We start from the raw sequence: 25,274 nt of genomic DNA, 5'->3' as shown, positions 1-25,274 counted from the left end.
GCCCCTACCCCAGCCCGCCCTGCAGGGACCCCCCCTCTCCCTCAGGGCCCCCGGTGTGGTGGGAGTGAGCGGCTGGGTGGGCACCGCGGCCTCTGCCAGCAGGGTCCCGAAGCCAGGAGCGGGGCTGGGGCAGCAGCCGGGCTCCCCAGGAGCACACGAGGCTGCAGGAAGGACACGGTGCCACTGCAGCACCCCCCTCCAGCCGACACGGGTGGGATAGGGGGTACCCCCGCCCCACGGGCACCCCACGGGGGCCTGGTAAGGGCTGCCCACCCCCATCATGGCGGCGACAGGGGCTTCACGGGCACGCCCCCAATCACGTGGTGAAGAGCTAAGATCTCGCGAGGCTTTGGGGTTTCGCGGGATTAGTCGCGTCGCCGTGGTTACGCGATGCAAGGCCTTCCCCTGAGGCAGGTAGGCCGTGGGTTCGCGTCCCGCCGCCGCCCTCCCGAAGCCGGTGAGGGGCTGCAGGCCGCACGCCGAGCCCTGAGGGCCCCCGGGCCCGTCGGCCAGTGCAGGTGGCTGTGCTGAGGGGGCTGCCAGCCTCGGGGTGGACGGCAGTACCCCCAGCCTGGCTGCGGGGGGGTATAAGGCACCGGGGTGCAGTGGGGTCACGGGTGCCCTCGGCCCAGCCAGAGGGGTTTCACACCCGCCGGGGCCGAGGCGCTGCGGACAGCCTGTGGTGCGGGATGGAGTCGGGTCCCCTGGGCCTGTGTGGGAGCCGTGTAGGGCTGGGCTGGCAGCCGCAGGCCTTCGGCCCCGCAGGCTCCCGTTTCAGTTAAACAAGAAGAAAAGCCGAGGGCCGTACCCTGCGCTGGGAAGAGCCCTGCCGAGAGCAGCCTGTCACACTGAACCCTTCCCCTGCACGCAGAGGAGCTGAGAGCTGCAGCTGGGTTAAATTTACAGAGCCGGATAATTTTCGTGTTACATTTCTTCCTGTCCTCCCCCTGCTCCTCATGAGAGATTCGTCACTGACAAAGCCCTGTGCTTTCAATGGTGTTTTGACAGCCAAGCCCTGAATAATGCTAGCAACCGCAGCTGCTGTGTCCTGCAGGCGTCTCTGGGAGAGGAATAGAGCAGTTTCATGTTTCTTTCCTCATTCTTTTTTCCTGCAGAGCCATGGAGGTCCCTGCGGAGCAGTCGGAAAAGGAGTCCTCTGCCTTGCCCGCTGCCGCAGCTCTTCCCAGCGAGTCACAACCAACACCAGCAACACTAGTACAAATCACAGTACTGAAGGCGCAGGATCTGGTAAAGTTCTTCTGAAAATGTCTCTGGTGGTTTAATAAACGAGGCCAGAGTGGTTCTGTGTGCTGTGATCCCATTTGAGACCAGGTGTGAGGTGATAAAGCGATAGGAAGGAGTGGTAAGAATATGGGAGATTCAGCATTGCCACGCTGGGGCTTCCTCCTCCCCGCTGAGGGTTTGCTCACACAGAGGAAAGGCTTGTGATCCGCTTGGACTGGGGAACGCACCTCCTCAGCAGCAGTCCAGAGATGCTGCGTTGAAATGTCTCCCTCTGTCTTCTCTGCCTAACTGTATGTAAATGGCAGCTTGCTTAAAGCAAAACGCAGTGAAAATGTGTATCAGTCAGACAAATACCTCTAAAAAGATGTCACCTTGGATGTAAAGTCAGATTTTCATGCCAGCTACAGTGGTTTAAATCGTATTGAAACCAAAAGGCAGTGGCTCCAGTGCAGCTATAGGGCAAGACTGTGAGCTGGTTAGATCAAACCGTGACTACTGTGATTTCCATGTGCTGCGTGATGCACCCAGCTGTCCTTACAGTCTTCTAGAGAAACTGGCATTTAGGAGGGAATGCGGAGGAGAAGCTCAGCTACTGCTGCAAGCAGAAAAATGCAAATCCCTGCTTCTGCTCTAGCAACAGACAAAAAAAGCAAATCAAAAGCACCTGCCTGTTTATTGGTTTGGGTTTTTTTTTTTTTTGAGGTTTTTACATTGTAGTATTTGAGTACCTCTTACACCGATAGATTCAACAAACAGCATCTTAGATGAGAAACAGAAGGTAAGAGGAGGGAAAACAATGCTGAAAAGAATAGCAGACCGGTGGATTGATTGCATCCGGCATATTGCTTTGTAGTTCTGATTGCTCCATCTTAGAAAAGGCTATGGCAAAAGGAGAGAGGGATACAAAAGTGCAATAATGAGAACAACAATATGAAAACAAAATTCCAGCTCTAAGAAGTGTGGAATCTGCTTAATTAGAGGTGATGTAAAGAAGGATGAGAGAGGAGTCTAGGATAATTAATGGTACAGAGAAAGGTTAATTGGATTCTTCTGTTTAGCTGTTCATAGAATATGTGCTCAAGGAGACAGTCAGAAGGACTGAAAATTAAAACCAAGTGAATGAAATTTCTTTTTTGTCCAAGAGCCAATATGGAACTAATTACCCCAATGACATGGGGAGAGGGAGCTGAGGGAGCGGCCTGTGGAGGCCAGGCATCCCTGTGGCTCAGGACTAAAGAAAAGCTGGGTTTGGCTACAGCGGTCCTTGTGTTCAGGGCAGTGGCTGCTCTTCCCTGGATGCAGAAGGAAACCCTGTTTCTCCTGCAGGGAGGCTCCTTGGTAGCTGCTTGTCTCAGCGCTTCTTGTGCTGCTGTGGAGGTGCTGCCTGCTTGGCCAGGGCTGCCCGGGCACACGCATCCCAGCTGCGACGTGCTGTGCTCTCACCATCCCTGTTCAGCCGTGTTTAAAGCCGCTTTGTGGAGACATTTTAGAATTCGAACCTCCTCATCTCTGCTCGAAGCAAGTGGTATGAAGGTGGTGTAACAACAAACTGCAGAGCTTGCTGGAGCCCTTCTTTGATTTCAGGGCATTCTCCAGCCACGCAATATACACGCGTGTCCTGTGAGCTCAGCCATGTAGCTCAGGAACTGCTTTCTTAGGAGACAACAAAAATCTCAAGCTTTCTGGAAGCACAAAAATATCAATGGGGTATTTTGGGATTTACTTTAGATGTGTCTTTCATCGCCTTTCCTGGGGTGAAGCCTGGACCTCTCCATCTCCCCTGCCGCAGCTCTGGATAATCCTTGGGGCATCACAGCAGGGGTGGAGCAGGAAATTTCCCTCCTAAAGACAAGGAAGGGTGAGGTCTCAGCACGGCCAAGCTCTGCTCCTCTTCCTCTGTAGTGAAACAGCCAAAGACCCCCCCACCAGTGAAGCCAGTCCTGGGCGCTGAGCTGAGCTGCCTCCCGGAGGCAACTTTGATCCTGGGCCTGTTTGCTGCAGAGCCAACTGCTTAATGTGCTGTTTGTTTGACAGAAAACTATCAAAAGCGACGTGTCGATTACTTTGGTGCGTGCGGAGTACAACGGAGTGATCTTGGGAGACTCCTCCAAGACTGATGTTTTGCCAAATGGGACAGCAAACTATAATTTCACGACCAGCTTTGTGTGCAGCCCCAGTGGGCCCAACTCTTTGGATGACGTTGCACAAAAACCTGTGCTCTGTAAGTACCTGATGCCGAATCTCCCTCTTTGGAGGTGGGTGCTGTCAGCTGCTCCGCTCTGCCTGCCTACTGCAGGAGTCACTCGTTCAAGAATAGCACTTCAGCAGCAGCGGTGGGGGGATCTCAGCACTTCTGTTCCCATCTCTGCCAGCTGGAAGAATCCCCTTTCACGTTGGCCTGTGCTCCTTGGCTTTGCTGTTCTTGCTGGCCTTGGGAGATGAAGTAGGAGTGTGTGCCAGAGCTGACGCAGACCCCTTGCAGCCCCAGAACTGAAGCTGTCTGAGAAACTCCGCTGACTCCTGTCTATTTATCTCTCTAGTGACAGTGATAGAAGTGTCGCAAAAGGAGAAGAGGCAGAAGGAGAAGGCTGTGCCTCTTGGCCAAGCTGTGGTGGACCTTCTACCTCTGCTGCAAGGTACAACATCGACCTCCACAGCCTTCATAACTGCTTCTTACTCCCTGGTGCTTTTTGGTCTTTGCTTGTGGACCCCTGACTATAACTTACCACCTTTTGACAAAATGTACAGTTCATAGTGTCCATAGAAAATTGAGTCTGGGGAGGAGAAGGGGTGACATCAGCAGCTCAGCGTTAGGAGTCAGGTCATGATTTCTCTACAGAGGGTCTCACTTTATGCTGTTCTCTGTCCTGTTTCTTCCCAGGACAGTGTTCATTTAAGGTCTCGGCTCCTTTGTATGCAGTGCCTACCTCTCCATTAGAGAGCCTTCACCCGGAGGCCAAGGTATGTGGAATTTGGAACTGTTCCTTCGCTCTTTCGGCTCTCTGCTGCTTTTTAATAGGAAGGCGAGCGTGACTCAGCCGCCTAGCTCATCACGGATGTGTTACGGCCCTATATGTTACAAGCTTGGAGGCTTTTTCTACTCCCATTGACGTCTGTCCCTAGTTGCCTATGATAGGTGAGGTCGTGCTAGGAAATGCTAATGTGCGCAGCTACCAAATTGCTCTGGAAAAAATCTTCAAGATGGAAAAGCATAGTGTTGAAAAATCAGAAAAAGACAAAGGCAGGATAACCTGCCCAACTTTATTAGTCTTATTTTCTGTGGATACAATGTCTGAGTCCATTATTGTACAAGCTCTGACTGCCTTTCCTGCAAGGTCCTTATTCATTCAGCCAGTTGAAAAGTACCCAGTGAATAAAGCAAGGAATGAAGTATGAGACTAGAAAAATGTGTCTAATTTTGCTCCTGAGCCTGCCCGCAGTTAGCACTGCGAGTGAATTGGAGGGGCGGATATTGCATTAACTTTTCTGTATTTAAGAGGTGTTACATAGTAAGCAAGGCAGGGGGGCGCCCATTAGGGAGGAGAGATAATAAACGCTGACCGGCTGGTTTTTCGTTGCACACCATCCATCCAGGTAATTAAAGACTGTACACAGTGCGTGGAGATAGGGCAGAGTGGAAGTGTGGCCCTAGCTTTGGCATGCTCTGAATCACCAGGGAAAAATAATTATTTTCCATCCCTGGTGTTCTTTCTCCATGGCTCGTTTTAGGAGACCCTGACTCTTTCTCCCTGGCTCGTTTTAGGAGACCCTTGGGGCATATGCCGTGCCTCGAGCAGGTTCCCATTTAAACTAAAAAATATCACAATTCCGACAAATTGATCATGAAATTCCTTTCCTGTGCTGGTCTGTTTTCTTTTACATCTGAGGTGAGGAATAAGATAACATTATACGTTCCACCCTTGGGTTTCTGCTTGCTTCTCCCTGAAGAGCAGGAGAGTTATAACTGTCTAGTTACTCTACTTGATCCGTGTCTCACAGGGTGGCCTTGAAGTGATGGTGTGCACCAAAGAGCCCCTGCTTTCTGCAACACAGCTTTCAAATGGTAACCTCCTGAGCGTCACGCTGGAGGGAGCTTATTCTGTCCCTGAAGCATTTGCTCCCACCGGACCCCTGCAAAACTACATGGCTTGCTTGCAAGTACCAGCAGCTGGGGAGGTGAGGATTGGTCCAGGCATGGTGAGAGGGGTTTTAGCCGCTACAAAGCAGATGATTGTTGTCCCACACTACTCACTGGGAACAAGCGTCCAGGCCCGTGGGGTGTACAGCTCCTGTGCTTTTGTAACAGCAGTGTTTGTTGCGAGCACTCAGGGTCTCTGTTGCGTGATGTATTTCTTTAACACAAACGAAGGTCTGCTCGGCAAGATTTGGATTGAAACTGGCAGGTTTTTTTCCACGTGGCTATTTATTTTTTTCTCCATTCTTTGTATGCCTATGGTGGAGTGTGTTTTCCAAGCCGGGCCCCCGCACTGCTGCTTTGCTTGGTTAGACCCAGCTCAGAGCAGCTGGCACTTGCCTCCTGCTCATGCTGGAAATGCAAATCCTTTCACTCTCATGTCTCTGTAGAAGGAATTCCCCTTGCTCTTCAAGAACGGCATCCTGAAGCTTGCTGGTGAAAAAGAGCCGTTACCCCGGCCCAAAAAATGGCCCCTTGCTAACATCATGGCCCCTGGCGCTCTGAGCATACCCAACTCCTTCATCGTTGGTGGTCCCTATGAGGATGAGGATGGAGAGCTCAACAAAAGAGAGGTGAGGAAGGACTGGCAGTGTCATGACTGGAAGAGAACCAGCAGGTCTCACTGAAGGGACTGAGACTTGCAGAGATGTTTTACGGGAGGAAGGCGGGTGGTTGGTCCTCTGTGCAGTGTCCGGATGGTTCCCCTGGGACAGCTAACATGCTAACTCACGACAGGAGAGTTCCCTAGGGTGCACATGGCAGGTCTGGTCCCCAAAAAGCTGCCTGCTGCTGGGCTGGGAGTTGTATTATCTCCTTGTCAGTCAGGCTCTTAATACCGATGGGCTGGGGTGTCTGCAGGGACGGCTGCTAACTTCCTCTGCTAGGGTGGCCTGGGAGTTGGACATCTCTCTGTCTGACGTTCTCTCCCAGGAAACATTCTGGGGAGAGTGATGCATGGTGCAGAGATTGCTGTCCTGCCTCTGACCCCCTGCTGTTTCTCACAGGACAGAGAGTTTAGGATCCAAGCAGAAAGCATGAAGAGAATCATATGGGACATGGAAAGGCGCTGTTACCTGGATTCCGCTGCAGTTGTCACGTAAGGGACCTGAGAACCTCCTGTCCAGCACAGAGCAGTGGGGAGAAACCACCCCAGAACGCACTCAGCTGAGCGACCTAAGGCAGGGAGCAGCAATGTGCGGGCGCTCTCAGACCTCTTACATGGTCAAATCGTGGCTCTGTCTCGCTTCCCATGGCTCCTATGGCTGTCTGTTGGCCAAAGGGTGCAGCTAACTGCCTTTAATTGCTGGCAGCGGCTCAGTTCTGCTATGACAGGAGAAGATGAATTGGCCATAGCTGCTGTCTCCAGGCTGTAAATGCTCGTTCCTGCTGCCAGCGACTGGAGCTGGTGACTGTTCCCTCCGTGGTTTGAGGGAAGGGGCAGCAGAGTTATGGTGAGCAGACAAGGAGTAGGGTGGCCCACACAGCTCTCTGAGCTGCTAATTAAGTTTTGCTGAATTCCCAATACATTAAAACCCTTTCACTCCATGTGGACACTCTTCATTTGCTTTTTTATTGGATAAATGTTACCTTTAATGGTTCCAGATATGCTCAAGATCAGGGTGAGTATCCCATTTCTCTTTGAATCCTGCTATGTTCTTGGCTTCAGCTGCATCACGGCTGTGAGTTCCATAGCCAAATTACTCCTTGTGCGGAAATACTCCCTTCTATCTGGTTTGATTTTTCGATTTCCCCCCCCCCCCCCCCACTTTCATCAGCCTGCCTGCTGGTTTCAGAGTTACCAGGTACATCAAATGGGAGCTCAGGGTCCACTTGCTCTGTACAATTCAGGATTTATACCAAAGTTAATCATGTTCCTTCTTATTTGTTTCATTTCTGAAGTAACCAGGGGAGAGAGAAAACCTCGTGTGTTGCTCTCACAATTGGTTTATAGCTGCTTGTGCCATAAATGCACACAGTGGTAGATGGAGAAGAAAATGTACCAAGTTTGCCCCAAGGTTCACGTGCTCCAGTGGCCCGAGGGTGCTCACTGCATCTCATGGGAGTGGGTCGAGGCAAACCCACAGCGGGGGATGTTTTGGGGCAGAAAGGAGGGCGGCGTGGCTCCCCACCCCAGTTTCTGCATCTTCTCAGTGCCCTCCTTTGTGTTCAGCCTGCAGAAACGCATTGCAGAGTGCTGGTACTGGCCCGTGGAGGTCTGCAGGATGTCTGTGGCCTCATCCAGCAAAGGGAAAACTAGCAAAGCCGACAAGGTAAAAGTGGGGAGGGATATGTTGTTCTGGCTTGTGGAGCAGCGTTGTGTTATTGAACGTTTTCCTTTCAATGCCTTTGTAATACCAAAACTAGCCTTGAACCAGCCAAAGCAAGTCAGAGAGCTAGAGGCTTTGTAAAGGGATTTATCAGCCTTATAGAGCTGTTGAATAGACAAAGGATAATATTTTTTTCCTTATAGCACATAGACAGAGCTCTCGCTGATGGTCTGTGGTAGCTTGGTGGAAAGGGGTCAGGGAGAAAGTGCTTTTTGAGAATTGAGGTAATTCACTGAGCTTATCTTTGGCCAATGGGGTTTTGGAGCATCTTAAAGAAATTCATACCCTCTTTCTCAGAGTGTAAATAAGTTATGCTTTTGGACATCAACTGGGGTGGTTTAACAAAGAAACAGCCCCTTAGCTCATGGTTCTGCTCCTGGTGAACAGAATCTCTTTCCGCACTCGCCGGTGCCAGGATTTTGCAGCTCTGATGGAGATCCTTCTCCCTTACTCTCACCAGTCTGCTGCGAGCCCAGGCTCTCAGATCTCCTTAGCTACCTGATTTCTGTCAAACCCAAGATGCACAGCTCTGGTAGGGTCACTTGGATTTCTAACCACGTGGTTGGTAATTTCACAGCCGAATCTCAAAAAGACCGTCCTGAAGAACAGCACGGCGTGGGAATTAGAGAGAAAAGCTGCCCTGCAGGGATTGGGATAAAATTGATATTCTACGTATCGAATGACTCCGGTGTTTTCATCCAGGTTGTCTCGGCTGTGTGCCAGTGACAGAGAGCCACTGGCTCATCAGGTGCATCAGTTTGCTGTGTGGCCTCTTCTTAATGGGATCGGTGACCTTGTTTCCTTAAAGAGAATAACAGTCCGTTCAGTATCTCAGCCCCTTGCTCTGTGTTTCCAGGGAGATGAGGACAAGCAGATTTTCTTCCATGGAGTGGCATATGTCAACATGGTGCCTTTGCTGTGCCCCGGTGTGAAGCAGATCCGAGGCGCTTTTCGTGTCTTTCCCTACCAAGACAGCGAGGTGTTCGAGAAGGTGAGAGCAGACCAGTCAGCCAGGCTCTGCTCTGCGAGTGGGTTTGTGCAGCGTGGTGTTTGGGAGCAGGCAGCACGGGCAGCGTGGTGTTTGGGAGCAGGCAGCATGGGCAGCGTGGTACTTGGAGGCTGGCTTTGAAACTTTATTGCCCTTCTGGTGATGAAGAAAAATAATGAGACAAGGTGCAGACTTCTTAAAGGCAGGGGATTTCTGGGTGTGTGGGAACAGGTTTGGGGGCTGAGAGAGGCTCTGAATCTCACTCCACTCCCTCCTCTGCCAGCAGCTGAGCAGGGAGAGCTGTAAGAATGCTCCTCTCTCCCCAGTCTGGAACACGGGCAAATGAACTGCTTTGCTGGGAAGAGCAAACAGTGGCTCTAAAAGGATAGCGTTACCCCAGGCAACAACCAAAAAAGCTGTCACTGGAGCTCTTTCAGCTGTAGCTCATGGAGGTTTATTTGTCTTTGCATTTCTCCCCCCTCTGTTACTAAGAGTGACAGTTACATCTCCGTTTTCCCACAGTATTCCTGGAACAGACCTGAGCTTGTTTCAGGAGGGCAGACGCACAGCCTGGTTTTTCTGCCCACGTTCCCTGTAGTGCTGCTGTCCAGGCAGCAGGAGCTGGGTGAATTACAGCCCTTCTCCCTGCCTCCGTGCTCCCGCTGGCTGTTGTTGCAGAGCAGGACTAAGCACACAGCTCTTGGCTGCATGGTACTACTTGTCCTGTAGCATTTATCTGTGGCAAGTGACACACGTTCTCTCTGTCATCATTCTCTGGTTTTGTGGATGCTGGGTGGTCTTGGTACTCCATCCTCTCCCCAGGATCCCCTCAGTTCTTGGTAGCCCAACTCATCTAACAGTGACGGCTGGGAGGGAACAGCCTGTGTAGGTGGTCAAACAGTGTGTAAACAGACGATCTGAAAAACCTGTTCCTTGAGCAAGTCACTGACGTGTGTCAGGGAAGCTGTTCCACACCAGAAGGTGAGCTGGGAGTCACTGCAGGGCCGGCGGCGGTACCCAAAAAATTGCAGAGCAGAGGTGAGGGCAGCCAGATTCATCTACCAGTCCACATCACCAAGCAAGTCCCTAGCTGTGAGACAGATCCAGGATCAAGCCAGGACCTCAGCAGCCAGTGGGTCAGGATCAGGGCAGCATGGGGCTGGGTTCCAGCATTGTTCACCACATAGCTCAGGCAGGAATCAAGGGCCAGCACCTCAGTGAAGATGCAGCTCTGGGGAGAAGACACAGAGATCCCACTGAGGCTTTCTCAGGCAGCTTGGTTCATAGTCTAACGTGAGGCTTCACAGCTGTACAGGATCAGAGCTGGCCTTGAGCAGAGGCAGCTGAACTCTCAGGAGGGAAGAACGAGGTTGCATAGCTTCTTAATGCATTTAAGACCCTGACAATGTGTTTTGCAATGTGAGAGGTTAAAGGCAAAGGGATGGAGAAGCCTAGTTTGCCCCTTGATTCCCTCTGTTCCCTCTTTTTTTTTCAGACCAAAAGTCAGCACAGTGTTTTCCGGGATCTCAGGAGGCAGTTCAGTCTGACTAAGGAAGGGTTGTGGACCCCGGAAATCAGTACTTCCCTTTCCAGAGCTGTTCCCAACAAGACTCAGAAGGAAGACAAAGAGAAAATCACCAAAGACAAGGATTCCAACAGAAGGGTAAGGTCTAGAAAGATGTATTGCAAAGTGGTTGCTCCATTTCCACATCAGAGGTAGTTGGGGCATGCAGAAACCAGGGACCGATGCTGCGTTGCCTCATGCTGCCTGGACAAATGTACAACTCTCATCCTGGACTTGAACCTGAAACAAGAGATGTATTTTCTTTTTCTTCAACAGATGTCCAACGTGCCCAAAACCCAGTTGTCAGATGCCACTGGGGAAGCTGAAAGTGTCACATATTGCCTTGATGGACAGGTAATTATGTATCTCCAAAGAGAGAAGGGAAGACTGCTAGCCTGTCACTGCACCAGCGTCTCACACCTTTCACGCAATTAAATTCTTCAAGAGTGAGCTGGACAAGCGATGTTTTATGTAGATGCTGTCCTGGAGATCTTCCAGTGACATCCAGCTGGAGGGCAGTCTAGCACTGGCCTAGAAGGTCTCTGTAAATCAAGCGTTTATTTAAAAGGGTTCCTTTGTATTTTGGCTTCTTCCTCAAAGCGTCTAGAATGCATATTCCTTCTGCAAGCAGATTGATTATCTGGGCTTTCTCCTTTTTCCTAGACTGGTTTATTGAGCTGAATTTTGTTGCTGTAAATCATTCTGAGGGCAGACTATAAAACAAGCTGTATCTCTGCAGTTTGAAGAGGATTTGCTGAAGATCTGTAGCTATATGCTCAGTCTTTCATCATGCCAGTAATGCCTCTAGACAGCACGACACTGAGAGAGCAATGTTTATCTTCACAGCAATACATTGAAGCAGGAACGTTCCTGGTGATGGAGATAAAGCTGGACAAGGCCTTGGTGCCAAAGCGATTGCGAGAGGAGCTCACCAGACGGTGAGTAAAGACGTGCTGTAACTCTGGGGCTGACAGCTCATTTCTGCAGGATAGAAACAGGGCTGTAGAGCGAGCCACCCCCTTGGAGTGCTCTGTACGGACCAAGGGAGGGGCTGAGCCAAAGCCCACTGGAATCAGGGGGAGGATTTGGCCAGAATGCTTAAGAGGTGGCATCTGGTGTGTTGGGAAAACACTTGCGTTCATCTGAGCTGGCATCTCCCTGCCATTGCTCTCAAAAAGAGAGACACCAGAGCAGCACAGCAGTGTCTGCGTTCCCGTCCGGGCTTTGTTTCCCATTAATCCCTGCGGGCTTGCCTCTTGCACGTGATGTTCAGCTGCTTGGTTGGGACTGGCCACCAGTGAGGACTGCCCTGGGTAGCACTGCTGTAACTTCACCATAGCATTCTGTCTTTTTTTTTTTTTTTTTCCCTTTTCAGGAAGTTTTCTCACAATCTTCTACCTATTCCTCAGCTCTTACATTCGTTTTCCACTGTAGAGCTGCTCTCTCATCCCTGCTGCTTCACATCTTCCACTGTCTGTTTGATTTGAGGCAGTTTCTCCCTGTCCAGAGGGGTAACCTTGCTGTGTTACAGTCTAGGAAAGGCCCAGCATGTATAATTTATTGAATAAAAAAAGAGAAAACACAGCAAATGAACAAAGGATAACAAGTGCAGGCAGTATGTCTCTCAAACAGAAATATAAGCAGCAGCCATTCCTTGAAGGGAAAGTACATGTGTTGTCTTGTGTGCTGCCTGCTGTCTTCTGGGAAGAACAGGTTGAGGAAGGTGAGCCCCCCTTAGAACAGACCTTCTCCTGGCCCTTTTTATACCTTCTCCACTCTACTGCAACTTGCATGAATTTGGTGTAACTGCTCCTCATTCACCTGCCGTGTGCAGCTGCAGATGTGAGGACTGAAAAATGAGCCCTCCTGAGTTGTGGGAAGGTCTTGGGGGGCTCCAGCTGATGACACATACATGTTTCCTTGCAGATGAGATCAAGAGTGAGGTTCTTTTTCTGGAAGGATGTTTAAATACATATCTTAGTAGCAAACCGTAGCACTCTTTCTTGGGTTCCATCCAAAACTGTCAGCCTCCGCTTGGCTCTCTTCGCTCGCTTGCTTTTCCCAGGTTGTTGTTGGTTTTCTTTTTCTCATCTGAAACCCAAGCCGTTTGGTTTTCGTACGTACTGCTGAGGGAGGTAACGTATCAGTGATGGATGCCGTTCTGAGGCTGGGCAGGGGTGGGATTGTGAGCGTGGGAGCTGCGGTACCCACTTGTTCAGGCTTTGTGGCTTCCCAAGAGGTGGTGACGGGTCTCCGCAAAGCGAGGGGACCGCTCAGGGCCACGGCACTAGATCGCACAGCAGAGAGCGCACGAGGGGTTTGTGTGGGAGAAGTGGCCAGGGCTCAGGACCTGGAGAAGGCAGCTGGTCAGGGGCTCTGTGAGCTGGCCGAACAGTTACAGGAGTGGTTTATATTTGGTGGGGAATAAGCAATTTGCTTTGCTAATTGGGTAGGAGCCATCACAGGAATGTGACACCTTTGCTTGGTGGGCCGGATTGTGTTCTAAGGATCGATGGTGTTTTGGTACCAGCGAGCAGGAAATCTTGATAAAAATCCCGATAAATGTAGGCTGGTTTGACATCAAGGATTTTAATAAAATCTTAGCAAAAAATATGGTAATCCTAAGGGCTTCTGATCAATATTTGAAAGGTCATTGTGACCCTAGTAGTGGCACAACCGGGGTTGGTGTGGTGTCTAGGAGTCAGCGCGTGGGCAGGGATGAGGTGCCACAGCCGCATCGTGCGATTGTCGGGAACTGATGGGTTGGGGTTTACAGGGACAAAATTCTTCCGAGCTTTCCTCAGGTTGGTACCTTCCCTACAGCTGTTCTGGCAGACCCGGGAGGCTGTGAGTTAAAGGAATAGCAGCTTGATAAGAAGATCTGCTTCTCTAGGAGAGGGGTTTTGATTGCTAGCAATAACGAATGTTAACCCTACCTGCTGGGCTGAGCTTCTGTGATAGTTTTTGTGTGATGGGTCAGTCAAACTCAGTGAAAATAACAACTAAGTAAATCTTACCTAATCCCCATGGGGTATAATCACCAGCAGGGAGCAAGGCAGCAGCTAGTTTTCTCAAGACATTATGATGTACTACAAGCATTGAATGTAGGTGCCTGGTCTTTACAGTTCATTCTTGGTCTGAGACTTCAGTTTCCCCTGCTTTCCCGGGTCCCTGTGAGGTGTCTCAGGGACACAACATCAGGCTGGAGCCCAAGACAAGCCACCGTTGCTGGCAGCGTGTCTGGCTGATCTCTTCTGGCCTCTCATTGACAGGGTCAAGCAGATGATTCCTCCTCGCCCTCCGCTGCCTCCCCGGACTGCAGGAGCCAAGAAGGTACGTGCAAAAGCCTGTGGCCTTGCCACCACTGTGCCACTTCATGCTGCCCTCATCCCTCTCACACAGGAGAATCTTCATTCTCAGTCTCAGCCCCACAGCAACATGTCGATGAGGTTTGAAGAGGAAAGAAAACTTCTGAATGTGTTATCTTCGCGGTAGTGTGCCTTGGGAAATCACTCCTGGGCTGCGTCACTCATGTTCGCAGCCCATATGACAGGGAGAAACCTGTTTGGAAGGAAATGGGATGCTAGGGAAAGAGGCTACCAGAACCTTACGTTTCCTCCGGGCAGTGCCAACAGTTTCTTGTCTCAGACTAGCCCATGCGCTTCATCAGACCCAGACAAACATGAAGAGAATCAGCCCCGACCTCTCTCAGGTCACCCAGTATTTTTAAGCACTTTTGTGTGTGCAACATCCTCAGAAAATGATCTGAGAGCACTGGCATGGGTACAGAGCAGCCGTCGAAGGAGAATGTCCTTGGATGGCCCCTGGCCGATGGTGAATTCAAAGCAACAGTGGGGGAAGAAGCAGTATTTCAATAACTGACCCCAGTGCTGCTGCAGAATTGATTTGTGCTGGACTGTCTGGAGTGCACAGAGTGATACATTTTGATTATTGCAGCGCATGGAAGCTTCTGCCACTGAGATTATGGAGATTACAGACTCTGCTGAAGAGGGCTGGCCCGTGGGTTTAAAAGGCTCCCAGCAAACGAGATGTATTTTACTTACAGTTAATTATACTTCTATAGAAGAGACAATGATGACTGAAATACTGGGTTCTGATTGAAAAATATAGCAGGAGCACTATCTAATTATGAAAGAGCTCTTTTGTATTTACATGTAGATGTTTTTGCAGCCCTCGGGCATGGACAGGAAAGGATGTGTGACAGACTAATTGAGACTTGAGTTAGGTGGAGTTAATGGGAGTTGTGAGCTCTGGCAAATAAAATACATTTTGAAGGTTGATGGCGTAAGTGACTTGTGAAGTTTGGTTATTTATTTATTTCCCAGGCCGTGGAAGATTATCACAACCATGTCACAAGCATTGCCGTTGCCATCCTAAGTGAATACCACGACCTCTTTGGGAAGCGGCTACCTGACCAGGGAGCGATAGACCATCAAACCCTGGAGGAACAGAAGCGTCAGCTCAACTTCGAGCTCAATAGCTCTGGGAAATATTTTGCTTTTAAGGAACAGCTAAAGGTAAAGAGTCCAGTGTGCTTTCTTCTTCCCTACTTGTTTTGTCCTGGCAGTTTTTCAGTGAGGAACTGAGAATGGGGAGGGACAGGATTTTCCTCTAACAGACCGGGCACCAAGCTGCGCTGGTCACACACCAAGAGAACCGTTCCTGTCAAAGAGGGGAGACTCCAAAGCTGATCACATCCTTTTTCACCGTGCTTATAGCCTAAGGAAGGCAAAGCTGACTGCTCTTGCACACTCGCAGTCCACCGTGGCTAAAAGAGGGGTTCCCCTCTCTCAGCTGGTCAGCCTCAGCCACGCTGTGCCCGGAGAACCCCTCGCTGCACCAGGGGGACGAGCCTTCCCACTTGCTGTCCCTAAAGGGGCACCAGTGTGTCAGGGAGAGCCAGGGCTGGGAGGTGGGAAAGGAATTCACTCCTGCTTGCTTCTCTTCCTTTTATCAGCGCCGGGTTGGATTTCTTCCTCAGAAGAGCTTCAGGCAAAATCAGTGTGTTCTGGCTCTGTATTATTCCACTTGTGGAGCTGGTGAGGGGGTGCAGGGGGGGACCTGCCTTGTCCGACAGTCGCATGTCTCCACAGTATGCTGTAGTGAAGATTGTGAGGGAGAAATACCTGAAGACAACTGCATTTGAGACCCAGGAGCAGTTCCAGGCATTTCTCAGCGAGCTCTACGTGTACCTCGTGGACCAGATGCATGTTGCCCTGAACCAGGTAGGGAGAAACCTGGGTGACCTGAGACACGACTTCACCGTGGATCCAGGGCTAAACACTGCGTCTAGTGAAGGCAGCGGGACTTTTGCCTTCAAGACAGAAGCAGGTTCATGCTTTCATTTGCCGCAGTTATCACATGCGAGCCCTGAGCTGCGCTCAGAGGCAGGATCTGGTGCATCTTTATCCCGCCGCTACGAAATCCTGATGAGGGGATATGTGCGAGATGGCACTAGTAAAAGCTGCCATAACCAGCTCATGGTGGGGATGGCTGGGTCTGTGCCACCTGCCGCTCACCCAGTAAGTGACACAACAGAGGGAGTTGGACACGGTCTTGATCTCGGGGATGCTTTTACTTGTCACAACTGCAAATGATGGATATTGCCCTGTCGCTGTGTGGCAGAGGTACCTGGGAACTACAGGAATGTGTCCCACCACAAAGAGGAGCGGGGACAGCTTGCCTTTCCAACACGCCCCAGCCATACCAGGCTGTACTCGGTGCGGTGCCGGACTCGGAACTGCTGCTGTACTGGGATCGCACAAACCATTCTTACCCTCCCTAGGGCTAACACTCTGTCTCGCTCCCTACCAGCTACTCTCCGAGGAAGCTGCTTCTCCTGCCCCTGTGTCCCACACAACCGAGGAGCAGCTCCAGCTCTTTGCTCGTGAAGCTGAATTCAGCAAGGACTACAAGCTGGCATCGCTCTACCACCAGCAGGTAAAGGAGCCCCTGTTCTTTCCTGCCCGTCCCCTGTGTGTCTGGGCTGGCAGCCAGCACGCCGTCGTGGCAGCGTGGGGCCCGTGTTGCTGACAGCTCAGCCATCCCTGACTGTTGTGTAGGGAAGGAGGTGAACGTGCCCAGGATACTCAGGCTGAACATGTGAGGGATTTTCTAGGGAGATGCTGCTCTCTGGAGGATGTGAGACAGAGCCTGGCCAGGTCACTGGGGATTTCAGCCTCCAGGCCAGGGGAAACAGGATGACCTGGTCCAAAAGGCGTGCTGGGTCAGCACTGGGGACGCTGGGCCCTCTAACGGGAGTCTAGGAGGAGGTCAGCTGAAGCTGGAGGACATGTGTTAGGTGAAGGAGGCTTAGAGGAAGTCCAGCATATCCTAGTTAAGGGAAACCCTAGCACGTGACAGATGAGGAGTTTTGATTGTTGCTAAATTGGGCTGGGGTGACCAAAGAAAAGCTGTGGTTGTTCCAGAGTTGTCTCCCCAGTCCGTTGTGTGTGCTGAGTGTGATTGCAGCAGTCCTCACTCCAACAGTGATCTCTTTTTGTCTAGAGGTTAGCTCAGGACCAGTGCAACATCCAGTACTGGCTAGACTATGGGGCGTTCTGCCTGCTGCTTGAGGAAACAACCAAAGCCCAGGAGTGCTTCCAGCAGGCTCTTTCTCTGGACCCTCATCACATCCAGAGGTGCTGTGTGCTCCTGGTGGGTGGGACAGTGGGGGGTGTCCCCCACACTGCTGCCTGGGGGCTGCAAGGCCAACCTGTCCCACCCTGTCCCCAGCTTGCTGCTCTGTGGGATTGTGGCCGTCATGCTGCAGCACTACGAAGAGGCAGAGATTTTCTTTGAGGATGCCTGCTGCTTGGAGCCATCCAGCATTGTAGCCTGGACGCTTTCAGGTACAAAAACAAGCCAGCCTGTGTGCTCAAGGTGTTCTTGTAGGGCCCGAGCATTGCTTCTGCCCCTGATCCTCTTCTCCCTGCTCCAACCTGAGGGCTAAGGGAAGGATTTTGCTAAGGGTCGGATGTCTGCTTATGCTGCTCTTTCTGTCTCCCCTAGGTTTGTTTTATGAGCTGCAGAATAATAATATTCAGGCAGAAATGGCCTTCCGTGAGGCAAAGAAGCTACTGCAAGCACAGCTGGCCAAGGAGAGGAGCATCCCTGAGGCTGCTGAGGGAGAAGGAGGGGAAAAACACGTTTCTGCTGGGTGCGTGAGGTCTCCCAGCCCAGGCCCAGAAGAGTGCTTGCGAGGTAATGCCTAGCAGAACCAGGAGGTGCCCTGGCACCGGAAAGGAGGGGGTCGGAGCAGTGTGGGAGATGGTGAGCAGGGGAAGGACATGAGAAATTTTGAAGTATTTCTAAGAGAGAAATACAAAGGGTAAAGGAAGAAGATCATAGACTCACAGAATGGCCTGGGTTGGAAGGGACCTCACAGCCCATCCAGTCCCACCCTCCACTAGCCCAGGTTGCCCAAAGCCCCATCCAGCCTGGCCTTGAACCCTGCCAGGGAGCCAGGGGCAGCCACAGCTTCTCTGGGCACCCTGTGCCAGGGCCTCAGCACCCTCACAGGGAAGAATTTCTTCCTCAGATCTAATGTAAACCTACATGGACCGTGAGGTAGAATAGACTGACCACAAACTACACCAGTGAGAGACAACAGTGACAAGCGTGCTGCTTTAAATGATGAAGCTTTCTGAAAGCAGCACGGCCAATGCTTTGCCCTACCCACAGCCTAGCAGAGGGACCAGTCTTTGCATTTATTTTTCTGGCCCAGCCCAGTGCTGCTGCCATACCAGTGTGTGGGCAGTGGCTGGGGCGGCTGGAGGAAGTGAGGGTGCTTTTTGAGCTGCCCCTGTGACCGTCATACATTAGGGTCATCCAGGTTTAGCTTTCATGAAAGCTGTGGCTGTGACTACCCAACACAGCTTGGAAAGCACCGTCTCACCGATTCAAAGAGCAAAAGAGCTGCTTGGTGGTGACCCTGAACCGAAGGCTTCCTTTGGAGCCTTGCTGAGTCCAGCCTCACCTTAAGCCAAGACTTTCTGTCCCGAGTCCCAAATGTTTGGCCAGGCCGCAGGAAATGTCGGCTGGCTTTATTTTTAACACTATCACCACTCCATGCAAAGTGCCGCAGGCAGGCAGGCCTTGTGTCATATACCTTTCTTTGCCCCCTCTGATTATGAGGGAAGGGATATTGCCTCATTTATATTTGTTTCTAGCTTCACATGGTAATCTTGTACTCCAAACCCCAGACCCAGGTATTGCTTCCTGCAAAGAAATTTCTTCCCAGTTCTGAAAACCCAATAGATCTTTTCTATTTTCTCTTTTCCCCATTTCTGCAGAATCACGCTCCAAACTGAGAAGTTTATGGTAAACTCTAATGGTTGTTGGGGGTTTTATTCCAGAGGGGCTTCCAGATGGCTCAGCCGAAAGGGTGCCAGAGGTGGTGGAGCCTGCCCTGTCCCGCAAGCTGCCCGAGGAAGAGGCTACTGCACCGGAGACAGCCCCGAAAGGTTAGGGGCTGGGGGGCTGGCGTGGAAGGGAGGCCCCAGGGCTGGGAGATGGCCTCGCGCGATCAGTGGGGAGGGGAGTCGCTTGGGAGCACTGAGCTGTGGCCATCCCGATGCCAAGGCAAGACATCAAGGTTTGTTCTCTCTCTCTAGCTGGGGAATCTCCAGGCAAAGCAGGTTCATCCCAATTTTCAGAGCAGGTGAATGTGGCTCTCTCCCAACACATCACCGCACCCAGCGGCATTCATGGGCTGCTCGGATGTCTCCCTCTTGAGATGCCAGCTCTTAAACTGTCTCTACAGATCTCCTCTGGTTGCGTGTTGTGTGATCTGCCTCCTCTACAGCTCCGCTCCCCAACGGGTGGCAAAGAGGTGGCAGTGCTGGGTTGGTCTGAGGAAGCGGGGGCCTCGCTGTAGTTAACTCTGACAAGCTTCAATCATAAATTCCTACTTTTTCTTCCTCTGCGTTTGGACTGGAAAATTAGTGGGTGAAGAACATAAGTTCTTTTCACATCTCTTACAAAAACTTGAGCCCTTCAGAAAGAAACGCTGAGTTAATCTCTGCTTCAGCCACTTCTGCCACCTCCCGGGTTTTACACTGTGTTGCTGGGATTCCTCTGTCCCTGCCAGGGTCTCAGCTCTTGCTTCAGAAATAAAAAACCCCCTTTGGGACTGATGGAGACACATTTTCTTGCAGTGCCATCCCCTGTTTCAGGACTTAGCCAACCTCCCTGCACAGTCTTCATGAAGGCGGTGGAATTCCTGATGAAAGTCAATGCCATCCAGGTCAGCTCAACATGGAGTGGAGGAGTGGGAAGGGAGGTTTGGTCTCCTTCTCTGGGTGATTACCGAAGAGCTGGTGGCAAGCTCCAGCCAGCTCCTGTCTTGGGCTTAGAGAACAAGCTGTGGCCACCTCAGCTGCCAGGCACAAGAGGGAGCAAAACCACCCAGAAATGCAAAACTGTGGCCAGGCAGAGCAGTCAGAGCGAAATGCTGGTTGGGGGGACAGTCATCTCAGGCAGGAGAGGTTCTCGGGGTGCCTCAGCTCAGCACTGCTTGCTGCAGAGGGACCAGCCAAGTCAGACATGGTGCAGATGTGCTCTTCTCTGTACGTTCGGAGATGAGATCTGTTATTGTGATGCTTCCAAGATGCTGGTACTCCTTTCTTGTTTCAGATGCTTGTGTATGTCAGTGTAATTTTTATAATGTTCCTGTCCCACACAGTCGTCTCTGTGGGATCTCTCTGTCTGCCTTCGTTTTACATGGCAGAAAGAGTTGCTTAAAGCAACAGAAGTCGGGGGGGGGGGGGGGGGAGAATATCTCCTGTCTGTTTTCTGTTCGTGGAAGTCAAATATTTGTGGGTCAGTCGTCCTGCTGTGCGCTTTTGGAGGTGCCGGTGGTTTGCCTGCTCTCCTAACCGTGCCAATGGGCCATTTCTCCGCAGTTTGTTCACAGGGCACTTGCCCACGAGCTGCTGAGCCTTCAGGGAGGTCCCTCCTGTGCATACTACCTGGCGCTGGCCCAAACTTACTTGCTGAAGGAAGATCTCTCCAAATGCGAAGAATGTCTCTGCGAGGCCGTTAGGATCGACTACATGGTAACTCTCTGCGTGTTCCTGGGGTGTGGCACGGTGTCCCGAAGCAGGACGCTGGCCAAGCACTGCAGCAGACCCTGCCTGTGTTGTTGCTGCATGTGAACCTAGAGCCCATGCTTTATTTCCACTTGAGCAATTCTAATGTTAGCCTGCAGCAATTTCTGCAGGGGAGGACAATCATAGCTGATGAACCACACCAGATGTGGCTGCAGTACTGCCCTCCTCATTACCCTGCTTATTACTCACCTTCTGTCATCTCCTGCACAGACAAGCGGCATTTCTGAGCGAGGACTCCTCTCTCTGCAGCGTCTGCTTTTCTTTTCCCTTTGAACATGTATACCCTGATCCTCTTTCCCTCTGTTGGCGGGTCAGGCTCTGTTTCATGAGAGACAAGGTTGCTATTCAGCAGAGAGGGGACTCGGGTCGAATGGAAGGCAGAAGGAAGCTGACCTCTCCAAATGCTGTTCGCATACTCACGATACCTGGGGAGCCTTGCATGGGCCAGGGAAAGGCTGGAGGGGGCTCCCAGTGCTCGTGTTATGGTGATTTTACCTCTGTATGGAAAATCTGTCCTGCTATAAACACCGACCAGCTCTTCCTTTCTGCTGATTCCAGGGGTCCCTGCTCCTCTCCCAGGTCTCTCTCCCTCCCGTCTCCCCGCCACGTCTCACTCCTGGCTTTCTGTGCGCAGAATCCAAACGTCTGGGCTCAGAAGGGACACCTGTGCTACCTGAAGAGGGACTTTGGTGAGGCAAAGGAGTGCTACGAGCGAACCATCAGTTTTGTGGAGGATGCTGCAGATATGCACTTTGTCTACCTGCGCCTGGGCTCCATCTACCTGGAAGAGAAAGAGGTGAGGAGCCAGCAGGAGAGGAGGAAGGGAATGGCACCTCAGTTACAAAACGCCACTAGCTGTAGCTATAGCCCCACCGGAGATGGGGTGTTTGGCAAATTGCTGGGGAGGGGCAGGGGGCAGGCTGTCTGCAGAGCGATGCGTTTTTTCTCACTGCATCACACAATCATCTCTCTCCTGGCAGTACGGCCGGGCGAAGCACACCTACCTGCTCGCCTGCAAGAACTCCGCGTCCTGTCTCACCTGGCTGGGGGTGGGAATCGCCTGCTACAGGGTAAGTGCAATTACCTTCAAGTCACCTGTGCTTTAACTGGCTCTGTGGCACAGGACATGGGGCCTGCTTTTGCGTGATCCCCTTTAATAAAGAAAAGCTTAGCTGCCTGCAAAACCAATGCTCCTGAAGGCCATAGTGTGCTGTGTGCTGTCCCAGCCCCAGCATGGAACCCTGGGCTGCTCCTACAGGAGATGTTGGAGGGCAGTGACCCTCAGCAGCTGCTCTGGGAGCAGCAATCCTTCCCCAGGGAAGGGGATTCCTGGGACTGGCAGCGCCTGCTTCCCCGGGAGGTCATGGCAAGCACATAATCTGGGCCCAGGCTTTGCTCTGAGCGCCTGCCTGCACATGACCTGCATGTCACCATGCAGGAATTGAGCAGAATGTCAGCAGAGAGGAATCTCGGTGTTTTCCCTGCCCAGAGGAATCCGGCGCCTCTGAAGGGCTGCCAAGGACACCCAGCCACTAGCAGTGCGGTATCTCCCAGAGGTACACCTTGCGAGGTTCCTCCAGGGGAGTTTGGCTGAGGGACGCAAACAGGGAAGGAACTTGAGCTTCTCTGTTTCCCCCCTGGCCAAACGTACGCCTCCTGGGAGGCTGTGGACTCGAGCCAGGGAGGCGAGCGGTGGCCTGGGAGCTGGCTGCAGCCCACCAGGCACCAGGTGCCCCTGCCTCCGGGGAGCCACTGTGCAGCGGGAACAGGGATCAGGACCAGAGTCGTATTTCCCCGTGGAGCTGGACCACTCGGTTCCCGGGGGTGAAGGCATTTGTGCCGCTCTCCTTATGGCTAGGGGCTGATTTGTAAATACAGCGGGGGAGAGGCTTCTCCTCCAGACTGGAGAGCTGGATGCTGGCAAAGCGGATAACTGGTTGTCTCTGCCCTAAACCCTCTCCCTGCATCCCTGTCAGGCAAACCCTGCTAGACACTTTTGTTGCACTGATTTCTTCAGCTGCCCGTTGCGTTCCGAAGCCCTTTCTGCCTGCTCTTTGCCTTTTGTCCACGCCTCTCCTTCTCTCTCTCAAGCTGGAAGAGTTGGTGGAGGCAGAGGATGCTCTCTCTGAAGCCAATGCCCTAAACAACACCAATGCCGAAGTGTGGGGGTATCTCAGCCTCATCTGCCTGCAGGTGAGTGCCCCGCTGGCCAGCTGCTCCCACCGCCAGCCCCACAGAGCGGGGAGGGTTTATTGGCATCTGTTCCCGAGCATGAAGAACATGGTGTAGAGATCGCAATGGTAAAAATAGTTTGGGGACTGTGTTCGGATGGCAAAAGCAGCGCCCTTCCTCGCTGCCCGTCATTCCCCTGGGCATGTGCTTTGTGCTGAGCTTTCTTACAATATGTTATTTCACTGAGAACCTGCGTCTTTCCCGTGGGGTGATTTCCTCACCACCTGCTCTTGGGTTGTTTCTCCAGGGAGGACGGCAGCTGGAGGCAGAGCAGTGCTACAAATACGCGGTGAAGGTTGGTGTCTGTGCGCTGCTGTGGGGTCGGCAGGGCGGCCCGGGGGCTGCAGTGGGAAGGAAGCCGGCCCAGAGCGTTCCCACGGCGCCAAGCACTTGTCCCCCTAACCTGCGAGCTCAGTCTGGTGGCGTGGCGCGGAAGACGTGACACGCGGAGATGTGGCACGGGAAAAGCTGCCCGTCCTGAGCTCTTGCCCTGGGCTGCTCCCATCCCGGTGGTGTCCCTGCAGAGTGAGGAAACGGCCGTTGGTTCCCCGGGCAGGCCCCGGGGGGGGATCGGTGGGTCCCAGCCCGCAGTGGGGGGGGGTGTGTGCGTGCGCGCGTGCCCTTGGACTTGCCTGACACCCCCCCCTTTCCCGCAGCTGGCCCTGAGGAACGACGCGTTGCTGCGGGAGATCCGTGCTGCCCAGCAGCGGTTCGGCTTTGGCAACCCGGCCTTCTGAGCCCCGGCGCCCTCCGGGGAGGCCGCTCCGCCGCTCCCGGTGTCGTGTCCCCCCGTTCCACATAAACTCCCCGCGCCCCGAGGGCTCGTTTCCAACTCTACCGCGATCGCCCCGCGGCTCCGGAACACCGGGAACGGAACCCGGGTCCCTCCGCGGACACGCGGGACGGCGGCCCCGGGGGACCACCCCGGAGGGCGGGGCGGGAACCACGTGACGCGCCCAGTCCCCTCCCCGCGGGGCGTGGCGGCGGGCGGCGCGCGCGGATTGGCGGCGGCCGCGCGGGACGGTTGAGCCGGTGGCGCGCGCCATGGCGGCAGGTAGCGGCGGGGGGGGGCTCGGAGGTACCGGGGGTGTCGCCGGGGCTGGGGGGCTTGGGAGCACGGAGATGAGACACCGAGGGCATCACCGGGGCTGGGGGGCTCGGAGCACGGGGGTAACGGGGGCGTCACCGGACTCGGGGCGCGGGGGCGGCGCCGGGGCTGCGGGGACTCGAGGTACGGAGATACCGGGGGCGTCACCGGGGCTGGGGGGACTCGGAGCACGGGGGTAACGGGGGCGTCACCGAGCACGGGGGCAACACCGGGGCTGGGGGGACTCGGAGCACAGAGGTACCGGAGGGCGGCACTGGGGCTGGGGGGACTCGGAGCACAGAGATACCGGGGGGCGGCACCGGGGCTGGGGAGGGGGCGGAGCACGGAGATAACGGGGTGCCAGCAGTGCAGGGGACCTCGGGACACCGGGGCTCAATGGGGTCCCCGGTACAGGGGGTCACAGGCGCCGTCCGGGCGGGGGTACAGTCCCCGTGCCCGTCCCGGTGCCGGTACCGGCAGCCTGGCAGCGCCCCTACCTGAACGTCTTCAAGTACTTCCGCGTGGAGGAGTGGAAGCGCTCCGCCAGGGAGGGGGACGTGGCCGCCCTCACGGTAACGGGGGGGGGGCACCGGGGGGGGGGGTCACCGGCCATGGGTGGGCAGCACTGATCCCCCCTGTCCCCCCCTTTTCCGTGGGTTCGAAAGGACGCGAGGCTGAAGGGAACCGTTTACCGGATCCGGGGCTCCGTCCCCGCCAGTAACTACCTGCAGCTGCCGCGGACCGGGACGCAGTCGCTGGGGCTGGCGGGGCGCTACCTCTACCTGCTCTTCAGGCCCGTGCCCCGCAAGCACTTCGTCGTCCACCTAGACGTCGCCACCGAGGTACGTGACGCGGGGCGGCCTCGTTAAACCTCCCTCGTTAGCGTCGTCGGCCTGATTGAAGGGCCGGGGTGGGAGAGTGGCGGCGCCGGTGGTCTTCTGCGCTTGGGGGGTGCAGAGCTTGGCTGGGCTCTGTTGTCACCGGTGGGTTATCCCGGGCTGGAGGTGGTTTCCATCTTGGTGGCTGGGGACAGGGCACACGGAGGGGACGAGGGACGCGGCCGGGTGCTTTCTCCTCTGCGGCATTTCCCCGCCGAAGCCACCAGGGTGACTAAAGCTCCGCGTGTGTCCCTGTCTTCCCAGGAGAACCAGGTGGTCCGCATCTCTTTCTCCAACCTCTTTAAGGAGTTCAAAGCCACGGCCACCTGGCTGCAGTTCCCCTTCGTCTGCGGAGCGGCCAAGGGTTCGGCGTGCGACCGCACAGCCAGGCGCGGTGAGAAGCGTGCGTGGTGCTGGGCCGGCACATCGCCGCCAAAATAAATTGTTAGGAAATAAATTGAGTTCAGAAGTTGATGTGCTCGGGGAGGGTGAAGAGGGGTGGTCCTGAGCAGGAGACCCTCAGCCGTAGCTCCCGGGAGGGACGTCCCCCGTCTCCCCAGCAGTGGGGCGCAGCGTCAGGCCCAAGCCCATGGAGGCAGCGGGGCTGCTTGTCTGTCCTCCCCCA

At 53.6% G+C, this 25,274-nt stretch overlaps 2 protein-coding genes across 11 annotated transcripts in view; both read left to right on the top strand.

Annotated features, from left to right (window-relative positions):
- The first annotated feature begins 360 nt into the window (after positions 1–360).
- CFAP70 (cilia and flagella associated protein 70) lies at positions 361–23,513 on the top strand. Of its 6 annotated transcripts, none has more exons than XM_054843502.1 (28): positions 361–414; positions 1,116–1,248; positions 3,280–3,466; positions 3,786–3,881; positions 4,127–4,206; positions 5,245–5,421; positions 5,830–6,012; positions 6,445–6,536; positions 7,611–7,710; positions 8,624–8,758; positions 10,251–10,418; positions 10,596–10,673; positions 11,166–11,257; positions 13,592–13,652; positions 14,666–14,857; positions 15,434–15,565; positions 16,155–16,280; positions 16,848–16,981; positions 17,076–17,191; positions 17,352–17,543; positions 18,698–18,805; positions 19,499–19,587; positions 20,246–20,398; positions 21,087–21,248; positions 21,433–21,522; positions 22,544–22,645; positions 22,932–22,979; positions 23,341–23,513. In XM_054843502.1, exons 2-28 carry the CDS (start codon positions 1,120–1,122, stop codon positions 23,419–23,421), a joined length of 3,303 nt encoding a protein of 1,100 aa, XP_054699477.1. In that variant the 5' UTR covers positions 361–414; positions 1,116–1,119; the 3' UTR covers positions 23,422–23,513. The 6 variants fall into 6 exon arrangements, with proteins under 6 accessions (XP_054699477.1, XP_054699480.1, XP_054699482.1 ...); XM_054843504.1 differs by having other exon boundaries at positions 411–457; XM_054843503.1 differs by lacking the exon at positions 361–414 and adding an exon at positions 429–518.
- Positions 23,514–23,620: 107 nt separating this feature from the next.
- The window catches only part of WDR90 (WD repeat domain 90), a 30,948-nt gene continuing 29,294 nt past the window's right edge, over positions 23,621–25,274 (top strand). For 4 of the 5 annotated variants that reach the window (XM_054843501.1, XM_054843499.1, XM_054843497.1 and 1 more), the window contains exons 1-4: positions 23,621–23,738; positions 24,186–24,343; positions 24,437–24,613; positions 24,914–25,043. In XM_054843501.1, the coding sequence (XP_054699476.1) occupies positions 23,729–23,738; positions 24,186–24,343; positions 24,437–24,613; positions 24,914–25,043 (475 nt within the window). In that variant the 5' untranslated portion in view covers positions 23,621–23,728. The remainder of the gene's footprint in view (positions 23,739–24,185; positions 24,344–24,436; positions 24,614–24,913; positions 25,044–25,274) is intronic. The other variant, XM_054843498.1, reaches the window with a different exon arrangement.

Source organism: Grus americana, chromosome 15 (genome assembly GCF_028858705.1).
Source record: "Grus americana isolate bGruAme1 chromosome 15, bGruAme1.mat, whole genome shotgun sequence".
Classification (NCBI taxonomy): Eukaryota; Metazoa; Chordata; class Aves; order Gruiformes; family Gruidae; genus Grus; species Grus americana.
Note: the sequence above shows the minus strand (reverse complement) of the source record. Positions and strands in the feature narration are given on the sequence as shown.

Excerpts from the sequence above, each read along its gene's own strand:
- CFAP70 (XM_054843502.1), top strand. The coding sequence starts at position 1,120 with ATGGAGGTCCCTGCGGAGCAGTCGGAAAAGGAGTCCTCTGCCTTGCCC. Across the intron at positions 7,711-8,623 it reads AAACTAGCAAAGCCGACAAG|GGAGATGAGGACAAGCAGAT; the intron begins GTAAAAGTGGGG and ends CTGTGTTTCCAG. Across the intron at positions 16,982-17,075 it reads GACCCTCATCACATCCAGAG|CTTGCTGCTCTGTGGGATTG; the intron begins GTGCTGTGTGCT and ends CCCTGTCCCCAG.